Here is an 18407-nt window from a genome sequence, read left to right as displayed (position 1 = left end):
GGGCTGCCTTACAAGGCTTGCATATCTAGTTCACAAGTGCAGTTGGATGCATGCTCAGTAGTGTGACCTTTAACCCTTGACCCTGGGCCTTCCTTTTCTTATGTATAGTACAGGAATATTTATACCTTTTCATAGAGATGCTGTGAGTGTTATAGCATGTGACACAGCTCCATCTTTGTTGGTGTATTAATATTGTCATTATTTTTTAGGGCAGAGAGCCTGTTTTTATGTATTTATAAGTCTGATTTAGACAGCATGTTGCACGTTCATTAAATGTAGTTGATAAATGAAGAAATAGGGTTAGGGAGACAGCTCTGGAGATAAAGTGTTTACCACGTAAGCACAAGTACATGAATTTGTCTTCCTAGACCCTAAGTAAAAGCCAGAAGCTATGACAGGCTCCTATAATCCCAGCATGCCTATAACAGGATGGGAGGCAGAAACAGAATTTCTTAGAAAATCAGGACCAGCCAGCTTGGCAAATGGAATGGCACACAATAATGAGTGAACCTGCCTCAAATAAGGTAGATAGTGAGGACCGACATCTGAAAGATACCCTCCACGCGTACATCATGGGATGCATGCTCCCACAGCCATACACATATATCATATATACATGCACACCAAAAAAATAAAAATAGGGCTGGAGAGATGGCTTGGTGGTTAAGTGCTTGCCTATGAAGCCTATGGACCCTGGTTTGAGGTTCGATTCCCCAGGACCCATGTTAGCCAGATGCACAAGGGGGTGCACGCGTCTGAAGTTCGTTTGTAGTGGCTGGAGGCCCTGGCACACCTATTTTCTCTCTCTCTCCCCCTCTTTCTCTCTGTCTGTCGCTCTCAAATAAATAAATAAAAATAAACAAAACAACAAAAAAATTAATAAAATTAAAAATAAAAATAGAGCCAGGCACGGTGGCACATGCCTTTAATCCCAGCACTCAGGAGGCAAAGGTAGGAGGATCGCTGTGAGTTCAAGGCCACCCTGAGACTACATAGTGAATTCAGGTCATCCTGGGCTAGAGCAAGACACTACCTCCAAAAATAAAAAAAATAAAAATAAATAAATCTCTGCTATCTTCCAGCCACTTAATGATTTTGGGTGGTTTTTTCATGTTTTTTTTTCTCACAGAGGTGGGCTTATGTGCCTGTATATTTCTATGTGTATATATATGTATGTGTATATATGTATATACACACACACACATATATATATATACACACATTTACTCAGATACACCATGTGCATACATTTGTGTTCGCAGATTAAATTGTATTTCTTTAACAGCATGAGGAGTGTCCATGAGACATTTCCTGCCCTTGAGACTGTATGTCCAACATTGTACCCAGACAGCACTCCCACACTCTTGCCTCATTCTTTTTCAGTGTCTGTGGAGTGTTTGGTTCTGCGCATACTTGTCTATTCCTGTTCTGAGTTTTGACCAGATCATACGAAGAGCTTTGAGAAGGTCTGTTCCCCCAATGGACGAGTTTCCTGCATAACCTTGGCAAGCCAAGCATTGTTTTTCTTGGAAGCTATCTCTTGCAGCAAGTTCTTGAATTCTGGCAGAAAGAGAACCTGTTTTGTTTTGTTCCTACTGACTGGAGCTGACAGTGCTCTGTCCCGTCACCAGGCTAGCTGAGCTAATAAGAAATGCCAAAAACAACATGTTTGGCAGAGAAAAGCTAATAACAAAAATGAAAACAAAACTAGGAGGCATGTTGTATTTCCCAAGGATAAAGTCACCTTGACATCTTCATGAAGGGGAGCCAGGAATCATTAGTCTTAGACTTTGGAATTGCATGGGGAAATACCTCATAAAACACCTGAGTCAGAGAAAGAAGGAATGAAAATGTTGAAACACTCATAGTTGGCTGCTGTAAAGCTGTGGTACAAGGAGCTGGCAGAGGTAATATCAAACATACAATTATTATCTCATCCTATTCATGACTTCATCGCATCCCATCTTCATAACACCCCTTTACAGAAGGTGACTATCATATCCCCTGTCTTAGTTCACTTTTTGGTTTCTATCATAAAATGCCCAAGGCTAGGTCACTTCCTAAAAAAATAGGTTCTCACAGCTCTGGAGGCTCAAGTGCATCTTAGCTCTTGTGAGGACCTTATGGCAGATGAAATGGGGGAGATCATGCCCATCATCTCAGGAGCCTATGGAAGAGAACACATTGCCAGACAGGAAGCCAGAGAGAGGCCAGGGTGTGGCCAGGCTTGATCTTTAATAATAATGACCCTTAATTCAGGAGTCCCTTGAGAATTTCCATAATCCCTTTTGAAGGCTTGCCCTAGTGACCTGAACTCCTACGAGGCCCCACCTTTAAACATCACCACACTGAGGACCATGTTCCCAACACAGCTGTTGGAGAACAAACTCCAGCTATAACATCCCCATTTTGCAGACTGAGAAAACTAGGATTTAGAGAGATTTAGTGGTATGCTCACTGAATGCCAAATCCTGCTTACTGGAATTAAGTATACCAGAACTACTCAGCTCACAGATTCCTGACTCTAGGAAATAATTTGAGTCAGTCCTGATAGAACAGGCTTGTAATCCGAGCTACTTGGGAGGCTGAGGCAGGAGGATCACAAGTTCAAGGACAGCCTGGGCAACTTAGTGAGGCCTTGTCTCAAAAACAAAAATGAAGCCGGGCATGGTGGCACATGACTTTAATCCTAGCACTTGGGAGGCAGAGGTAGGAGGATCGCCATGAGTTCAAGGCCACCCTGAAACTACATAGTGAATTCCAGGTCAGCCTGAGCTAGAGTGAAACCCTACCTCAGAAAACAAAACAAAAACAAAGAGAGAGAGAGAGAGGGCGAGCGAGAGAGTGCGCAAGCTTGAGGTGTCGTGCTCAGTGGTGGAGCACTTGTCTAGTATACATGAGAGTCTGGTTTTAATTTCCAATACCACAAAAATCAAATAAAGAAAAAATGGAATTTGGGATAAATGTTTATGATTTTAAGCTCTTACATTTGGAGGTAATTGTTCTCAGACAATAGGTAGGACTGGTTAGTTGGCTCAGCAGTTAAAGGCATTTGCTGGCAAAGTCTGCTGGCCTGGGTTTAACTCCCCAGCACCTATGTAAAGCCAGGTGCAGAGTGGAACATGCATCTGGGGTTCCTTTGCAGTCAAAAGAGGCCCTGGCATGCCTATTTTTTCTCTTTCCTCATGAACAAATAAATACACATATATTTAAAATTTTTTTAAAAGACAATAGATAGGACTTCACTTGTGCATACACTTTATTGTGACAGATGTCAGGCCTTGTGGCATCAAAGGCTAGCTCATGAAAGGCCACCACCTTTTCCACCTGGATCCTCATAGCATACTCTAGGAAGTTCAAAGCAGCCTATGTGGAAGGCTGCAGGGAGAGGCCCATAGAAAGAGAAATGAGACCTTGGCCTCCAACGTGTCTCAGCTGCAAGGCCTGTGGATGAGGGAGCCTTCAGTTCCATCCGTGCCATTCAAGACTTCTGGCCGAGGCCCCAGGCATTGTGAAAAAGAGTCAGCTCATCCCTACTATGCCTTGTGTGAATTCTGGATCACTGGTTTTGGAGAAGAAGTGGTTGTTCTATGATCACAGCGACAGGAACACATTATATAAGAGGAGCTCAGCTGTCTGGGAAGTGACAATAATGCTGTGTTTTCACAGCCCTGAGGAATCTGTCCTTTCTGCTCAAGTCTTTGTTAGTCCCACAAAGAGAATTCTAAGTAGGAGGTGCTATGGTTCAAATCTAGAATGTTCCTCAAAGGCCCATGCGTTAAAGGCATGATCCTTAGCTTGGTACTCTTGGGAGGTAGTGGACCCTTTAGGAGGTAAGGCCTTATAGGGTGACTTTAATCCTTGTGGCTATACCTTTGAAGGGTTATTAAGATCTTGGCTCTCTGTCTCTCTCTTTCACTTCCCCTCCATGAAGTGTGTGTATACACACACACACACATACACACACAACACATACAAAGGTATTGTGCTTACAGAGGAAAGGCCTCTTGTCTGTTTGTCATTGGTTTTCTTCAGAATCTAGGGGAAAGAACTCAAAGAAAGTGATGATAAGGTGTTCTTCAGTAGTCAAAATAAATAAATAAATAAATAAATAAACATAGATTTTTTTTTTTTTCCTGAAGAAATCAAGCAGCAGTGGGTGGAACAACTCAAGAAGCTAGTTTTAATCCCACCTCCAGTCCAAGGTACTTTTTGAAGGTGTTTGGCTTCTTGTTCCTAGAGGAGGCAAGCGGTCTGGCCAAGCCACTTTCAGAGAAGCACACAGAAGAGTGAGGAATGCTAGGGTTGGCCATGGACCTCCAGTGTGTGGCCCTTGTTCTCTTTCCTCATGACCTCCACTTGCAGCCACCCCTAGTGGATGCTGCCCTGACTTTGAGGTTCAGAGAGGCTGGGGTTACCTCACCAGGGTGTAGGCCTCAGGTGAACAGCGCGGGTACATGCTTTGTTCGAACAGCACAAGTGGGGGTGGTGTGTGTCACAGTTGCACATCGCTGACATGGGGGCTTGAGCAGAGCCTGCTACCAGTCAGAACACATAGCAGCTGCAAGAAAGAAAGTTTTGGGGCTGGAGAGGTGGCTTAGCAGTTAAGGCACCTGCCTGCGAAGCCTAAGGACCCCAGTTCGATTCAACTGGTCCTACATAAGCCAGATGTACATGGTGGCACATGCATCTGGAGTTTGTTTGCAGTGGCTGGAGGCCCTAGCACGCCCATTCTCATTCTCTCTCTCCTTGTCTCTCCCTCTCTCTGTATCTAATAAATAAATAAAAATAAATCTTAAAAAAAAAAAGAAAGCTTTGGAAGTGTGGGTTTTTAATGCAAGCACTCTGGAGGCTGAAGTAGGAGGTTTGTCATGAGCTATAGCCAGCCAGGGCTACAACATGAATTCTAGGTCAGCCTGGGCTATAGGGAGATCTTGCCTTGATAAAAAACAAAAAGAAAAATAAGGATAGGTGCTGGGAAGATTGCCCAGTGGCTAAAGGCACTTAAAGACACATGCCCTTCAAACCTACCAGCTAAAGTTTGGGTAACTAGACCTCTGTGTGAAACCAGACATGCAGTGGCAAGGCACATCTGTAATCTCAGTGTGCCTGTGTCAGTGGGAGGTGGAGCCAGAAGAATCCAGCTAGTCAGGCCAGCAGAGAACAACTCGACAAACCCTGTCCCAAAAACAAGGTAGAAGAAGACCAACCCTGAGGGTATCTGCTGACCTCCACATGCATATACAAACACACAGATAATAATTTTAAAATGAAATTCTTAAGTACATACACCCGCAATTCAGGGGGATGTTACCTCACCAAAACCTGGCTAATCCTGACTGATAGCATTTTGTTTCAATGGCTTCATCATGTCTACTTTGTTCTTATCAGCCCATCAGGGACTTCTGCGGTCAGTGTGATGGGTCAGAGCTCTGAGGACTTTCCTGTTCCACACTGTGCTCAGATGCTTAAAAGCATTTTTAGAAAATTGTAAGAATGAATGAATTGTGAGAAAGGACAGGGATCCGCTGAGTAAAGGGTTAGATGAAAATCCAGTGAAGCTGTTGGTCCATACAGGACCTGTGCGGATGACGCCCAGGGCCCTGGGCAGTGACTCAAAACCTTTTAACTGCCACAGGGTGATTGGTGAGCATTCTTGTGAAGCTGATACCCAGAGCTGGAATAGCTCAGTGGTAGAATGTGTGCTGAGTCTCTGGGTTTCATCTTGAGCACCCCAACACCCCCACTCACCCAAAACTGGGTCCCAGGAGGGGTTACACTGTCAGGGAAAAGATGTGCCAAATAAAAAGAACCTCCTACAGACACTGAGAACAAGGCAAAAACGTCATAGCATTGAGCAAAGTTTTTTTTTTTTTTTTTTTGGTGTTTTCTTCCTTGGGAACTTGTGACAACTGTTATTATGCAAATAGATCAAGAGACTAACTGCCAAACTAGCATTCACTGGTGTGCTGGTGGTGGCTGACAGGGTGTCAGCCTTAAAATACAATTGTTGGCTGACTCAGTTTATGCCGTCATCACTCGTGACTGTATTGTACTGCCACACAGACAGTCCCCTTAGCTTGTCTAATCAGTTTCTTGTGTAGATCATTTGCAATGTCTCACTGTTACAGACACCATTATAATAAACAACCTTGTAATAAGTAAGTACATTTTTGGAATGTTTTCCTTGGATAAACTTTTAGAAGTAGAATTGTGATAACAGTGGATTAGAGGGTATTAGCTCAAAAATTTAAAAGATACACAGATGCCAAATAAGCTTATTAAAAGATGCTAGGGCTGGAAAGACTGCTCAGTGGTTAGGGCTTTTGCCTGTAATGCCTAAGAACCCAGGTTCAGTTCCCAGTACCCATGTAAGCCAAATGCACAAGGTGGCACATGCATCTGGAGTTCATTTGCAATGGCTGGAGGCCCTGACACACCCATTCTGTCTCCCTCTATCTGCTCCCCTCAAATAAGTAAATAATTTTTTTTAAAGATGCAAGATGCTCTATGTCATATGCTACTAATGCTGCTGCTTACAACAAGGAAACCCCACTATACACCTATTAAAACGGCTGAGATCTAGAACTCTGCACAACACTCGATGACGGGGAAGCAATGGAGCAACAGGAACTCCTACATATTACTTATGAGCATTCAAAAGGGTATAGCCACTTCACACAACAGTTTGGCAGTTTCTTAAGTAGTTGAATGTAAGCTTACCATTTGATATAGCAATTGTAATTCTAACTATATACCCAAATGAGTTGGAAATTTATGTTCACAAAAACCTACAGAGATTTTTAAAAAAACTTTTTTTTTTTTTTTTGGTTTTTTGAGGTAGGGTTTTACTGTAGCCCAGGCTGACCTAGAATTCACTATGGAGTCTCAGGGTGGTCTTGAACTCAAGGCAATCCTCCTACCTGTGCCTCCCGAGTGTTGGGATTACAGGCGTGTGCCACCACGCCCAGCTTTAAAAATCTTTTTATCGACAGCTTCCATAAATATAGACAATAAACCATGGCAGTCCCCTTCCCATCCCCATGTCCCCCTCAAGCCCACCCTCCATCAAATTTTCCTCAATTAGTCTCTCTTTTATTTTGATGTCATCATCTTTTCCTCCAGTTATGGTTCTTGTTTTGTTTTTTCAAGGTAGGATCTAACTGTAGCCCAGGCTGACCTGAAATTCACTAAATAGTCTCAGGGTAGCCTTGAACTCAGTCCTCCTATCTCTGCCTCCCATGTGCTGGTATTAAAGGTGTGCACCACCATGCCCAGCTTTTTCCTCCTATTATGAAGTTCTTGTCTACAGAGAGATTTTTCAGCAACTTTGTTCATGATTTCCCCTAACTGCCAGCAAATTTAAACATCCTTTGCAGGGTGAATAGAGAAATACACATTGGTGTACTCATACTGTGAAGTAAATAGTAAGTGATAAAAATAGATGAGTAATTAAGAAGTTACAATAATATGATAAAATAAGTTATGTAAGACATAAGGCTGTAGAGGTCACTTAGCAGTTAAAGGCACTTGTGTGAAAAGCCTGTCGGCTAGCTATACCCACATATAGCCAGATGTACAAAGTGGCACATGTCTCTGGAGTTGGTTTGAAGTAGTAGGAGGCTCTGGTATACCCATTCTCTCTCTCTCTTTCTCATTGCAAATAAATACATTTTAAAAAATACTTATACAGAAAAAGTGACAGAGGAGTATTCAGCACTGAAATATCTCTATCATACCTTCCAAGGCTGAGGGTCCATTGCAGAAGAGGTGGCGAAAAGAATATAAGAACCAAAGGAAAGATAGGGCTCCTTACAATGTTCAGACACAAATTGGCTTCAATATCCATGACCTCACATTGCCTAGCACTACCTTCACAAGATCCTCATACTAGGAGGAAAAGATAATGATATTAAACTAGAAGAGAGCTAATTGAGAGAGGGAGGGGATATGATGTAGAGTGGATTTGTGAAGTGGAAAGTGAGAGAGTGAGGGAATTATCATGGTTATTTGTCTATAATTATGGAAGTTATCAATAAAAAGGTTTTAAGAAATTCTTATAAACTTTATTTCTAGAATATTCCATTTAACATATTAGAACTGTAATTGGCTACAGATATTTGAAATCATGGCAAGTCATATCATGGATAACTGAAAGTGACACTCTAGTATTCCAACCTTCCAAACAACAAAGTTGCTAAGGACTTGTTAATTTAAAATGATTCATCCATACAAATAAAAAGCCTACAAGTCTTAAAGAATAAACAAGCTAACAAGCCGCAAAAAGGCATATAGTACCTAAAGTTCACAATGCTAAGTAAAAGAAGCCAGTATGAAAAAGTGATGTAGTATATGATTCTAATGATATGATATTCTGGGAGAGGTAAATCCAGGAGGGGACTGTTGTAGTACCTTTGTATTGCTGGGAGAAAACACCTACCAGAAGCAGCTTATAGAAACAAAGGGTTTACTTCTGGCTTCTACTTTTGAGGGTAAGTTGCATCATGGCGGGAAAAGCATGCCATGAACAGACAGCTAGGCATCATGTCTTCTCATCAGTAGGCATAAGGAAGAGTGAGCTAGCTAGCTCTGGCAAGCTGGGCTGGACTCTAAAATCCCAAGGCCTTCCCCCAGTGACACATCTCTTCCAGCAAGGCTCCACCTCCTAGAAGCTCCACTAGCTGGAGATGATGTACAAGGCTTAATCACAAACATAAAAAGCTACAGATACATTTTACATTCAAAACACCACAATAACAAAAAGATCAATGATTGCTAAGAATTCAATGGGAAGAAGAAAAGAAAGGCTGACCAGGTAGATCAAAGGAGTGATGAAGCTATCATGTATGATACATACATAATTATGTAAATGTGACATTATGCATTTATGCAAACCCATAGAACTTGGCACATGTATTATGAATTCTAATGTGAACTGTGCACTTTATTTAATAATAATATATCAATATTGGTTGTTGCAGTTACCTTTGCTATTTCTGGGACAGACACACAACAACCAGAAGCAACTTTGGGGAGAAAAAGGTTTATTTCAGGCTTAACCATTCCAGGGAAAATCTCCTTCTTGGTAGAAGGAACCGGTTCCTTCTATCATACATCCACAGCAGAGAGGCAGAGCCAAGAAACAGCCAAAGAGCCAAAGCGCAAGCTGGCTTTCTACACACTGGACTCAAGTTATGCCCCTGGTGACACACCTCCTCTAGCAGGGCTCCACCTGCTGAAGGCAAAGTAGGAAGCTAAATCTTATTTAAAAAAGTACTTGAGGCTATGGGGAGACATACATTTGCATTCAACCACCACACTAGTTTACCAGTTGTAATAAACGTAACACACTAAAGTGGGGTGAGGAGGACACAAATCTAGACAGGAACACTCTACTTTCTGTTCAGTTTTTCTTGGTAAATATAATGCTGCTATAAAAATTAGTCCACTCCTATTTTCTTTTAAAATTAATATAAGCAAAGAAAAATATATTTAGTATAGAATTCTGAAGAATATAGAAGCATATACGTAGGAAATGAAAGTCCTCACCACTACCTCTAGAACTGCTCACTTTGGGGCTGGGAAGATGGTTCAGTGGTTAAGGGAACTTTGTTTGTAAAGCCTTCCAGGCCAGGTCCAATTCCACACTACCCATGTAATACTAGATAAGCAAAGTGGCACATATGTTGGAGTTCTTTTTCAACTACAACTGGACCTAGCACATCCATTCCCATTCTCCCTCCTTTCTCTCTCTCTCTCTCTCGTCCCCTCTCTTGTAAATAAATAAAAACTTTTTTTTAATGTTTTGTTTATTTTTATTTATTTGAGAGTGACAGATGGAGTGAGAAAGAGGCAGATAGAGAGAACTGGCACTCCAGGGCCTCTAGCCACTGCAAACGAACTCCAGACACATGTGCCCCCTTGTGCATCTGGCTAACGTGAGTCCTGGGGAATCGATCCTTGAACCAGGGTCCTTAGGCTTCATAGGCAAGCACTTAACTGCTAAGCCATCTCTCCAGCCCACATAAAAATTTTTTAAAGTGACCATTTTGAATAATTGAACATTTATCCACCCAGGTTTTTCTCTACATATAAAATGCATATGCACACACACTTTCATACCAGATACAGCCTTATTATAATATTTTTGAGACCAGGTCTCATGTAACCCAGGCTAGCTTCAAACCTGTGATCCTCCTGCCTTAGCCACCCTAGTGCTGCGATTGCAAGCATGCACTCCCACACCAGGCCAATAGAAACTTTTGCATTTTCCCCTGCAACCTAATGTATATCATGTCAATACATATAGGTCTTCTTTGGCTATACATTATTGCATTACATAGTTCTATCAAAATTTACTTTGCCAATTCTTTATAATTGGCCTTATAGACTGTTGCCAAGTCTTGATACTATTGACAAAGTTTTAATACAAGTCCTTTATGCCTGACTCTGGAGTTTGCTGTTAACCAGTTTCTGAATTGCCCTCTTGACAGTTTATTCAAATCCATACTCCCTTTGGCAGTGTTTATGTGCCTGTCTCCTGACTCCCTTGCCAATAGTGAATGTTATTTGTTTCAAATCCTAGCAATATTGTAGGGGAAAAAATATTCCTTCCTTTAGTGATCATTCAGAGTGGCAAAGAAGCTGGACTTCCTGTGTGAATAGCCTGAATATTTTCCATGGCCTCATGCAGAGGCCCCACAGGTGCTTTTCATATGCCATGGTGTCTAATCGCCCCTCTCTTGCCTTCCATGTTTTGCAGTTACGACAGTGGCCTGCCTCATATACAAAGAAGTTTGAGCACACACTCTACCCCATTACATTTTCTGTTGGAAACCCTCAGGAGTGGAAGAAATTATTCAAACCCTGTGCTGCCCAGAGACTCTTTCTTCCGGTAGGAGCACCTGTTTTTAATAAAACGTGCCTCAGGAAAGACTCACTCTTGGAAACATGTTGAAATGAGCTGAGATATGTCAGAGATACTGTACAGCTAAAACCTGCCTCCCTTGGGTTCTGTGGTTGATGCTCTCAGTCAGCAGTATGTAGACAGAGGGTCTCTCTAGTCTATAAGTGTCTTCTTTCAAGACCCAGGGTCTAAGCATTTAAAGAACGCCTCAGATAAGGCTCTTTGTCCATTGGCTAGCTTGTGAATCTGAGCCTCAGATTCCTCCAGAGGCTTGGCACATAGTCAGTGCTCAGCACACGGTAGCTTTGGTTAGTTTGTTTTCGTGTAACCGTAGCCCCTCCTAGCTGTAGTCAGGCTGACGTAGAAGTCAGAAGGGGTCCTCATTTCTGATTCAGCCTTTCAGTTTTGAATTGTTTTTTAGTTTTGAATTTTTAAATTGCATGTGTTTGTTTTATTTATTTACTTATTTAAGAGAGAGAGAGAAAGAGGCAGGTAGAAAGAGAGAGAGAATAGGTACACCAGGGCCTCTAGCAATGAACTCCAGACGTACATGCCACCTTGTGCATCTGGCTTTGCCTGAGTACTGGGGAGTCGAACCTGGGTCCTTAGGTTTTGTAGGCAAGCCATCTCTCCAGCCCCTGTTTTGTTTTTTAAGATCCTTAATATAGGCTGGAGATACAGCTCAGTAGTGGAGTGCTTACTGAGCATGCATGAGTCCCTAGGTTCAACCCCCAGCATGAGAGAGAAAGAGACACAGAGAGAAAATATCCTTAATAGAAAAATCGGTTATCAAAACTGAGACATTGGATAAGGACAACAACTATGACCTGTGAATTGTAACCTTATTACTTCTGAGGGATTCAATACACATTTGATGAGTGCCTATCAGGTGAGAGGCCCTGGCTTCACAGTGGTGATATGGTGTCAGTAAGATGGCCATGGACCTGCTCTGCTGGAGCTTAACCCGAACAAGTAATTAGAATTATGATCAGGACTGGGGTAGAGAAGTGTCATGGATATATGTGGCATGGAGGTCCACTGTGTTCTGGAAAAGATCTTAGAGACATTCGTGGTGAGATACAAAGGAGGTGAGATGACTGGGTGACACAGGCTGGGGAGTCATAAGATAGGAGGGGCCCAGGCAGATGGATCAGTCTGTGCAAAGGCCTTGATCTGGGAAAAGGCATGTTTCACAAAATAAAGCCATGCAAACTAGGAAATAGAGAGTGAGATAGAGCAGAAGTGGTCCACAGGGGAAGGAGCTGGCAGGTTCTGACACCCCTCTTGGGATGTCTACTCTCTGTTTAAAGGACAGTGGGAAGCCCTGTGGATGATTTCTAGTATGGAAATGGGATGATGCAATTTCTTTTATGGCTCAACATAAGAAGTGGATGGCGATAGTGTCTAGAGATGAAAAAAGCTAGAAAACAGTTTCAGTAAAAGGTAAAGATAGAAAATGGGGGCTAGGGCAATGGCTCAGTTGATAAAATGCTTGCTTTGCAAGTACAAGGACCTGAGTTTGAACTCCTAGAATCCATGTAAATATTGGGTGGACATGGAAGTGTGCCTAAATCCTAGGACTTAGTTGTTGAAGATAAAGGATCCTCCAGGACAAGCTGGCTAGCTAGACTAGCCAAGTATGAGAGCTCTGGGTTCAAATGAGAGACCCTGCCTCGGTAGGTAAGGTGGAGAGCAATGAAAGAAGTCACCCAACCTCAACCTCCAGCATCTACATACATACAAATACACAGGCAAAATAAAAGCTGGGCTTCAAGTCTCATGTTAGATTCTGAGATGCCTAGGAATAGCCAAGCAGCAGGATTGTCCTTGTCTGGAAACGATTGGTCTATAAACTAAATGGTGAGTGGTACTCTTAGCATTTCCAACAGAGACCAGTGAAAAGAGCAAGCTTGAATGTAACAGTGGCACTGGTCTGCTGCCCAAGATACCTCACTTATTAAGTGGCTTCTTGTTACCATTTGCAGACCTGTGTACATGTTGTGAACTGGGGTTAATTGCATTAAAACAGGGATAAGAGATGATTCTGAAAAGAAAATGAGATCTCTAGGTTGGTAATACAAGCAGTAATTATCATTTGAGAAGGTGATTGACAATGTCGGCTTTTTGCTTTTGTTTCTATGTGAGGCAAAAGGAAGTATTAGAAGCCAAAGCTAACGTTAGGAAATTGTCTCTCCATCCTATCCAAAATATGATCAAACTAACAGAACCACATTTGAATTTTCTGTGACCTTGAAATATGACTTTATTACCATGATTTAAAAAAAAAAAAAACATACTTACCACATGATGGTTTTCATTCATTCCCAGCTAAGTTAGCAGTCCATTCTGAATGACAAATGGGCTCTGGCATTCCTTATCTGCTCCTGATAATGGAAACTAGCCCTTCTTAGAAATCATAGAGAGATTGTGGCTGGCAGGACATTTACCTTCTCCCAGTCCTATGTCCTAAAGCAGACTACACACATGGTATTTTGGGGCACTGTTGAGATTTATTGACCTTCAGAATAATTTGAAATAAAGTCTAGGTCATGTTTTCCTTGAAATTTATCTCTATAAAGCCAATCTGATGTGCCTCTGAGGTAGCACAGAGAAAACGGAGGCCAGGGAATGAAACATTCTAGCAGGTGGCCATTTTTCTGCAAGGCTGGTATTGCAGTTTGAATATCAGATGTTCCCCTGGGCTCATATGTTTGAATTCTTGGTTCCTGTGAAAGTTGTGAAGCCCAAGAGAGCTGTGGTGGTTTGAGTCAGATGTCTTCCTGCTTGATATGCAGCTAGTGGTAATTTGGGAGGTGAAGTCTTTCCAGGGGAGGTGTATTGCTGGGGGCAGGCTTTAGGATATTATAGTCAGCTCCCCCTGGCCAGAACTTGAAGACTCGCTTTCCTGCTGCAGTTTTCGACCTTCTGTGCAAGGAGGTGATATCCAGCTCTACCATGGTTTCCCTGCCATCATGAAGCTTCCTCTTGAGACTGTAAGCCAAAATAAATCCTTTCCTTTTATCAGCCACTTTTAGTCAGGTATATTTGTTCCTGCAATGCAAAAACTATAAAAACCTTGCTGGTGAAGTGGGGCCCTGATGGTGAGCCTTGAGATTTTATAGACTGGCCCCACTTCCTGTGAACTCTCTACTTCCTGACGGCCAATGCAAAGAGACCAGCCACCTTATACACCCACCACCATACTCTTCCTACCTTGATAGACTTTGTCTCCTTAAACTGTGATCCAAAATAAAGCCTTCTCTCCTTAAATTTCTCTTGTGCAGTATTTTGTCTCAGTAATGAGACAGTGACTAATACTGTTGGCATCTACCCAAGGCATACAAAATTAATTTTTCCACTCATATTTTACCATCAGAGTAATATCAGAATACCAATTTCTGCATCTCAAGCCTATCAGATTCTTTTGCTTGTTTTGTTTTTTCAAGGTAGGATCAGGCTCAGGCTGATCTGGAATTCACTATGTAGTCTCAGGGTGGCCTCAAACTCACAGATATCCTCCTACCTCTGCTGCCCAAGTGCTGGGATTAAAGACGTATGCCACCACACCCGGCTCAAGCCTATCGGATTCTCAAGTACAGTTACACAAGTTCACACTCCACTAATGCAAGGTTTATCAAATAGTAGAAATTAAGGGACATTTAGTCTTCTGCTTCTGGAAATAACATTCCTAGGAGTAGGACTGTTTGCAGTGCAGGTGGGTTGCTGAATCTCTCTAAGGCATACTTCTTTTAGGTAATTTGGGAGCTTTAAAGTACTTAAAACAATATGTCAACTATAAGCCGATCCATTTTATTCATTAAAGTTGATCCTGGAGGACTTTTCCCTTAGTAAAAGCCAAAAAGCCTTTCCTTCTACATAACAGTCAAGTTTCCTAAATTCACATCATTTTTCACCCAATTAATTGGAAGTAGTGAGACTTTATAATAGAACCATACATTTTACTACCCACTGTGCCTGTTTACAAAGGCTTCTCTCCTTAGGAACTGAGGGGCCATTGGCAATCATAGAGATACTTAAAACATAGAGATCACCGGATGGCAGGATCTTCAGAGATGTGATTGGCAAGTAGTACCCAGTGTGGTAATGTGGGGTAAAGGAAGATTCTGTTCAGGTGTTCACTGAGGGAGAAGAGATTTTTCACAAAGTTTTAAATTTTTTTAATTAATTAATTTATTAACTTATTTATTTATTAGAGAGAGAATGGGCATGCCAGAGCCTCTAGCTACTGCGAATGAACTCCAGACACATGCGTCACCTTGTGCATCTGATTTACTTGGGTTTTAGGGAATTGAACCTAGGTCACTGGGCTTCTCAGGCAAGTACCTTAACTGCTAAACCATCTTGCCAGCTCCTTGAGAAGTTTGGATAAGCTCCAAGATTATAGTAGCACCAGATGTCTTTCTTGATAGTGGTATATCAATACAAACACAGCTCTTACTCTGAAGGAAGTAAGAGATGTTTTACTCTAAGCTGAATATGAGTGACTGTGGCCCAGCAGTATGGATTCGGGTTCCCTGAATGATAGGATCTAAATGATATGTTCCACCATGGAAGCTGTCATATGAACTTTTATCATCACAGCACAAAGGCCATTATAGATCAAGACACTTATGGAAGCATTGGCAGGAATGTCAGGGAAGCAGGTAGCACCCTGGGGAAATACTTTAGAGGTATCTATTAACAATTGTGGATGTGGTCTGGTAGACGTTATGACCTGCTCAGTTAAGCATCCCAAAGGTTTTACCTGACAGTCCAAAGGATACTAGGTTATATCTAGAGGGGGTTGATAAATGGCTAATTAAGAGATGAAGGAAAACCCAATATAAGTGTGGCTCTGACATGAAACATTTCAACTCTCCATAATCACCAAGTTCTTCTCGGTTGATCAGTCCACAGAGTCTTCAACACGGATGACACAGATGTGGAGTTTTCAGGGAATTTCAGTTCAGATTGCCATTACCTTCCATATTAAAGAAAGGAATAAGGGAGAGTATTAACAGGAGGGATAGTCTGAGATTGCTTACAGACCTTCAGCAAATTTCTCCAGGGCATTGCCTGCCTCCAGATTGCTAAGAAACTTGTTATTTTTATATTCAGAGACTAAAGAGATAGTTACTAATAAATTGTGATATCCTAAGATTGAAATAAAATTTTAAAAATATAAAAAAGAAACTTGTCTCACTTTGAATATTACAAAGCAGTACCATACAAAACAAACAAAAACTTTGTATTACCTGTAGTTTTATACATCACACTGAAGAAACAACATGATCTTTTCCATTTGTGGTTTGCTAATGGGGCAGTAACTGCCTCCAGTATTTGCAGATCTGTACACTTACTTATATTAGATGTTCTAACTAGTGAGCTAAAGGCTAATGGAAAAGAGACTCCTACTGGATTTTTTTAAACTTCTTATAATTAAGGTCAGACCTCCATTATGACTAATATTATACCTCAGTACTAGCAATTAACATTTTGGCACCCTTGGAACCAGTCCTTAGGATATCAACAAATATTGACAGGTATATAAGAATATATTAAAAATCCTTACCAGGGCTGGAGAGGTGGCTTAGCGGTTAAGTGCTTGCCTGTGAAGCCTAAGGACCCCGGTTCGAGGCTCGGTTCCCCAGGTCCCACGTTAGCCAGATGCACAAGGGGGCGCACGCGTCTGGAGTTCGTTTGCAGAGGCTGGAAGCCCTGGCGCGCCCATTCTCTCTCTCTCTCCCTCTATCTGTCTTTCTCTCTGTGTCTGTCGCTCTCAAATAAATAAATAAATAATTAAAAAAAATCCTTACCAAGTATTCAAACACATGAGCCTATGGAGGATGTTTTATATTCAAATCAAAACACCAATCTTGTAGAAAAATGGGGACATCACCATGGGTGCTATCTGGGTTCTCATCAAGTACCAAGAAGCCATAAAAGCATTAGGGTCAGATTAGCTGTCAAATGATCCTGTGAAATGTGAATAAGCTCTTCACAATATTGTCATTTACTCACATGCTCTTAAGGATGTGACACTGGAGCTGAAGAAATGCCTTAGCAGGGCTGGAGAGATGGCTTAGCTGTTAAGCACTTGCTTGTGAAGCCTAAGGACCCCGGTTCGAGGCTTGATTCCCCAGGACCCACATTAGCCAGATGCACAAAGGGGCGCATGCATCTGAAGTTTGTTTGGCCCTGGTGCGATCTTTCCCTCCCTCAATCTCTCTCTCTCTCTCTCTCTCTCTCTCTCTCTCTCTCTCTCTGTGTGTGTGTGTGTGTGTGTGTGTGTGTGTGTGTGTGTGTGTCTGTGTCACTCTCAAATTAAAATAAATAAATGGCTTACCAGTTAAGGTGCTTTTCTACAAAGCCTGATGACCCAGGTTCAATTTCCCAATACCCACATAAAGTCAGATGAACAAAGTGGTGCATGCATCTGGAGTTTGTTTGCAGCAGCTGAAGGCCCTGGCATACTCATTCTCTTTGTCTGTCTCTCTTCTTTCTTGCTCTGCTTGCAACTAAATAAATAAATGAAAGTTAAATTAAAATATTTTAAAAGACATGACACTTAGAGCACTAGTTCTAACTCATGTATGGAAGAAAATCAACTCCAGCTAGCAAAGTGTATTAGTTCCTTTACTTGTTACTGTGACTAAATACCTGACAAGGATCAGCTTAAGAGGGAATGGTTTATTTTGGCTTATGGTCGGGGGGACACTTTCCAGTAGGATGAGGAAGGCATGACAAGAGGTTGGAGGCAGCTGATCACATTTCATTCAATCAGGAAGCAGAAAGAATAGTAAGTGGGGCTGGGCTGTAACCCATCAAGACCTGCCTCCAGAGACCACTTCCTCCAGCAAGACTACATCTCCTAAAGGGGCCATAGACTGGGAAAGTTTCTTCATGTTTATGAGACTTAAGGGAATTCCCTTGAGTCTCAGGTTCAAGCATCAGGTTTATTACTTTAAAATTATGGGAGGAAAAATGACTGAGCCTAGCAAACATAAAGACCGTGACATGCAGAGCAGGTGATGGCTGTTCACTTTCCTGGGAGACAAGGTGTGCCTCCTGCTCCTGTTCTGAAGGGCAGGACACTCAGGAGATCAAGTAGCAAGCCAAACGCCTTTGAGTGAACCATACAGGCAGAGTTTTGCAGGTCTGGAAATTTTCACAGATTTAACCTCTGTTGATGTTTCCTTCTACTTTCCTGCTGGGGTATTTCTGTCTAGACACACAAGACTGGATGTGAGAACAGCACCACTAGCTGGAAACCAGTTGTTCAAACACATGCCTCGATGGGGAATATTTTGCACTCAAACCTCAACAGTAAGCAAAAAGGGAAATGAACTTATTGGCTTGTGTAGCTAAAAAGTTATGATAATAAGGCTGATTCTTTTTTTAAAATTTATTTGCAAGAAGAGAGGAAAAGAGAGAGGGGGGAGGGAGAATGGGTCCAGGAGAGCCTCTTAAATCTGCAAACAAACTCCAGATGTATATGCCA

General features: G+C 41.9%; 1 protein-coding gene across 1 annotated transcript in view; it reads left to right on the top strand.

The window, feature by feature from the left end:
• Nucleotides 1-18407, top strand: part of Gxylt2 (glucoside xylosyltransferase 2) — a 115499-nt gene that overhangs the window by 31610 nt on the left and 65482 nt on the right. The window contains exon 3 of the mRNA XM_004651507.3: nt 10763-10894. Within this exon, the coding sequence (XP_004651564.2) occupies nt 10763-10894 (132 nt within the window). The remainder of the gene's footprint in view (nt 1-10762; nt 10895-18407) is intronic.

The sequence above is a fragment of the Jaculus jaculus genome, chromosome 14, assembly GCF_020740685.1.
Source record: "Jaculus jaculus isolate mJacJac1 chromosome 14, mJacJac1.mat.Y.cur, whole genome shotgun sequence".
Taxonomy (NCBI): Eukaryota; Metazoa; Chordata; class Mammalia; order Rodentia; family Dipodidae; genus Jaculus; species Jaculus jaculus.
The sequence above is the reverse complement of the archived record's forward strand: the minus strand, read 5'-3'. Positions and strand labels throughout refer to the sequence as shown.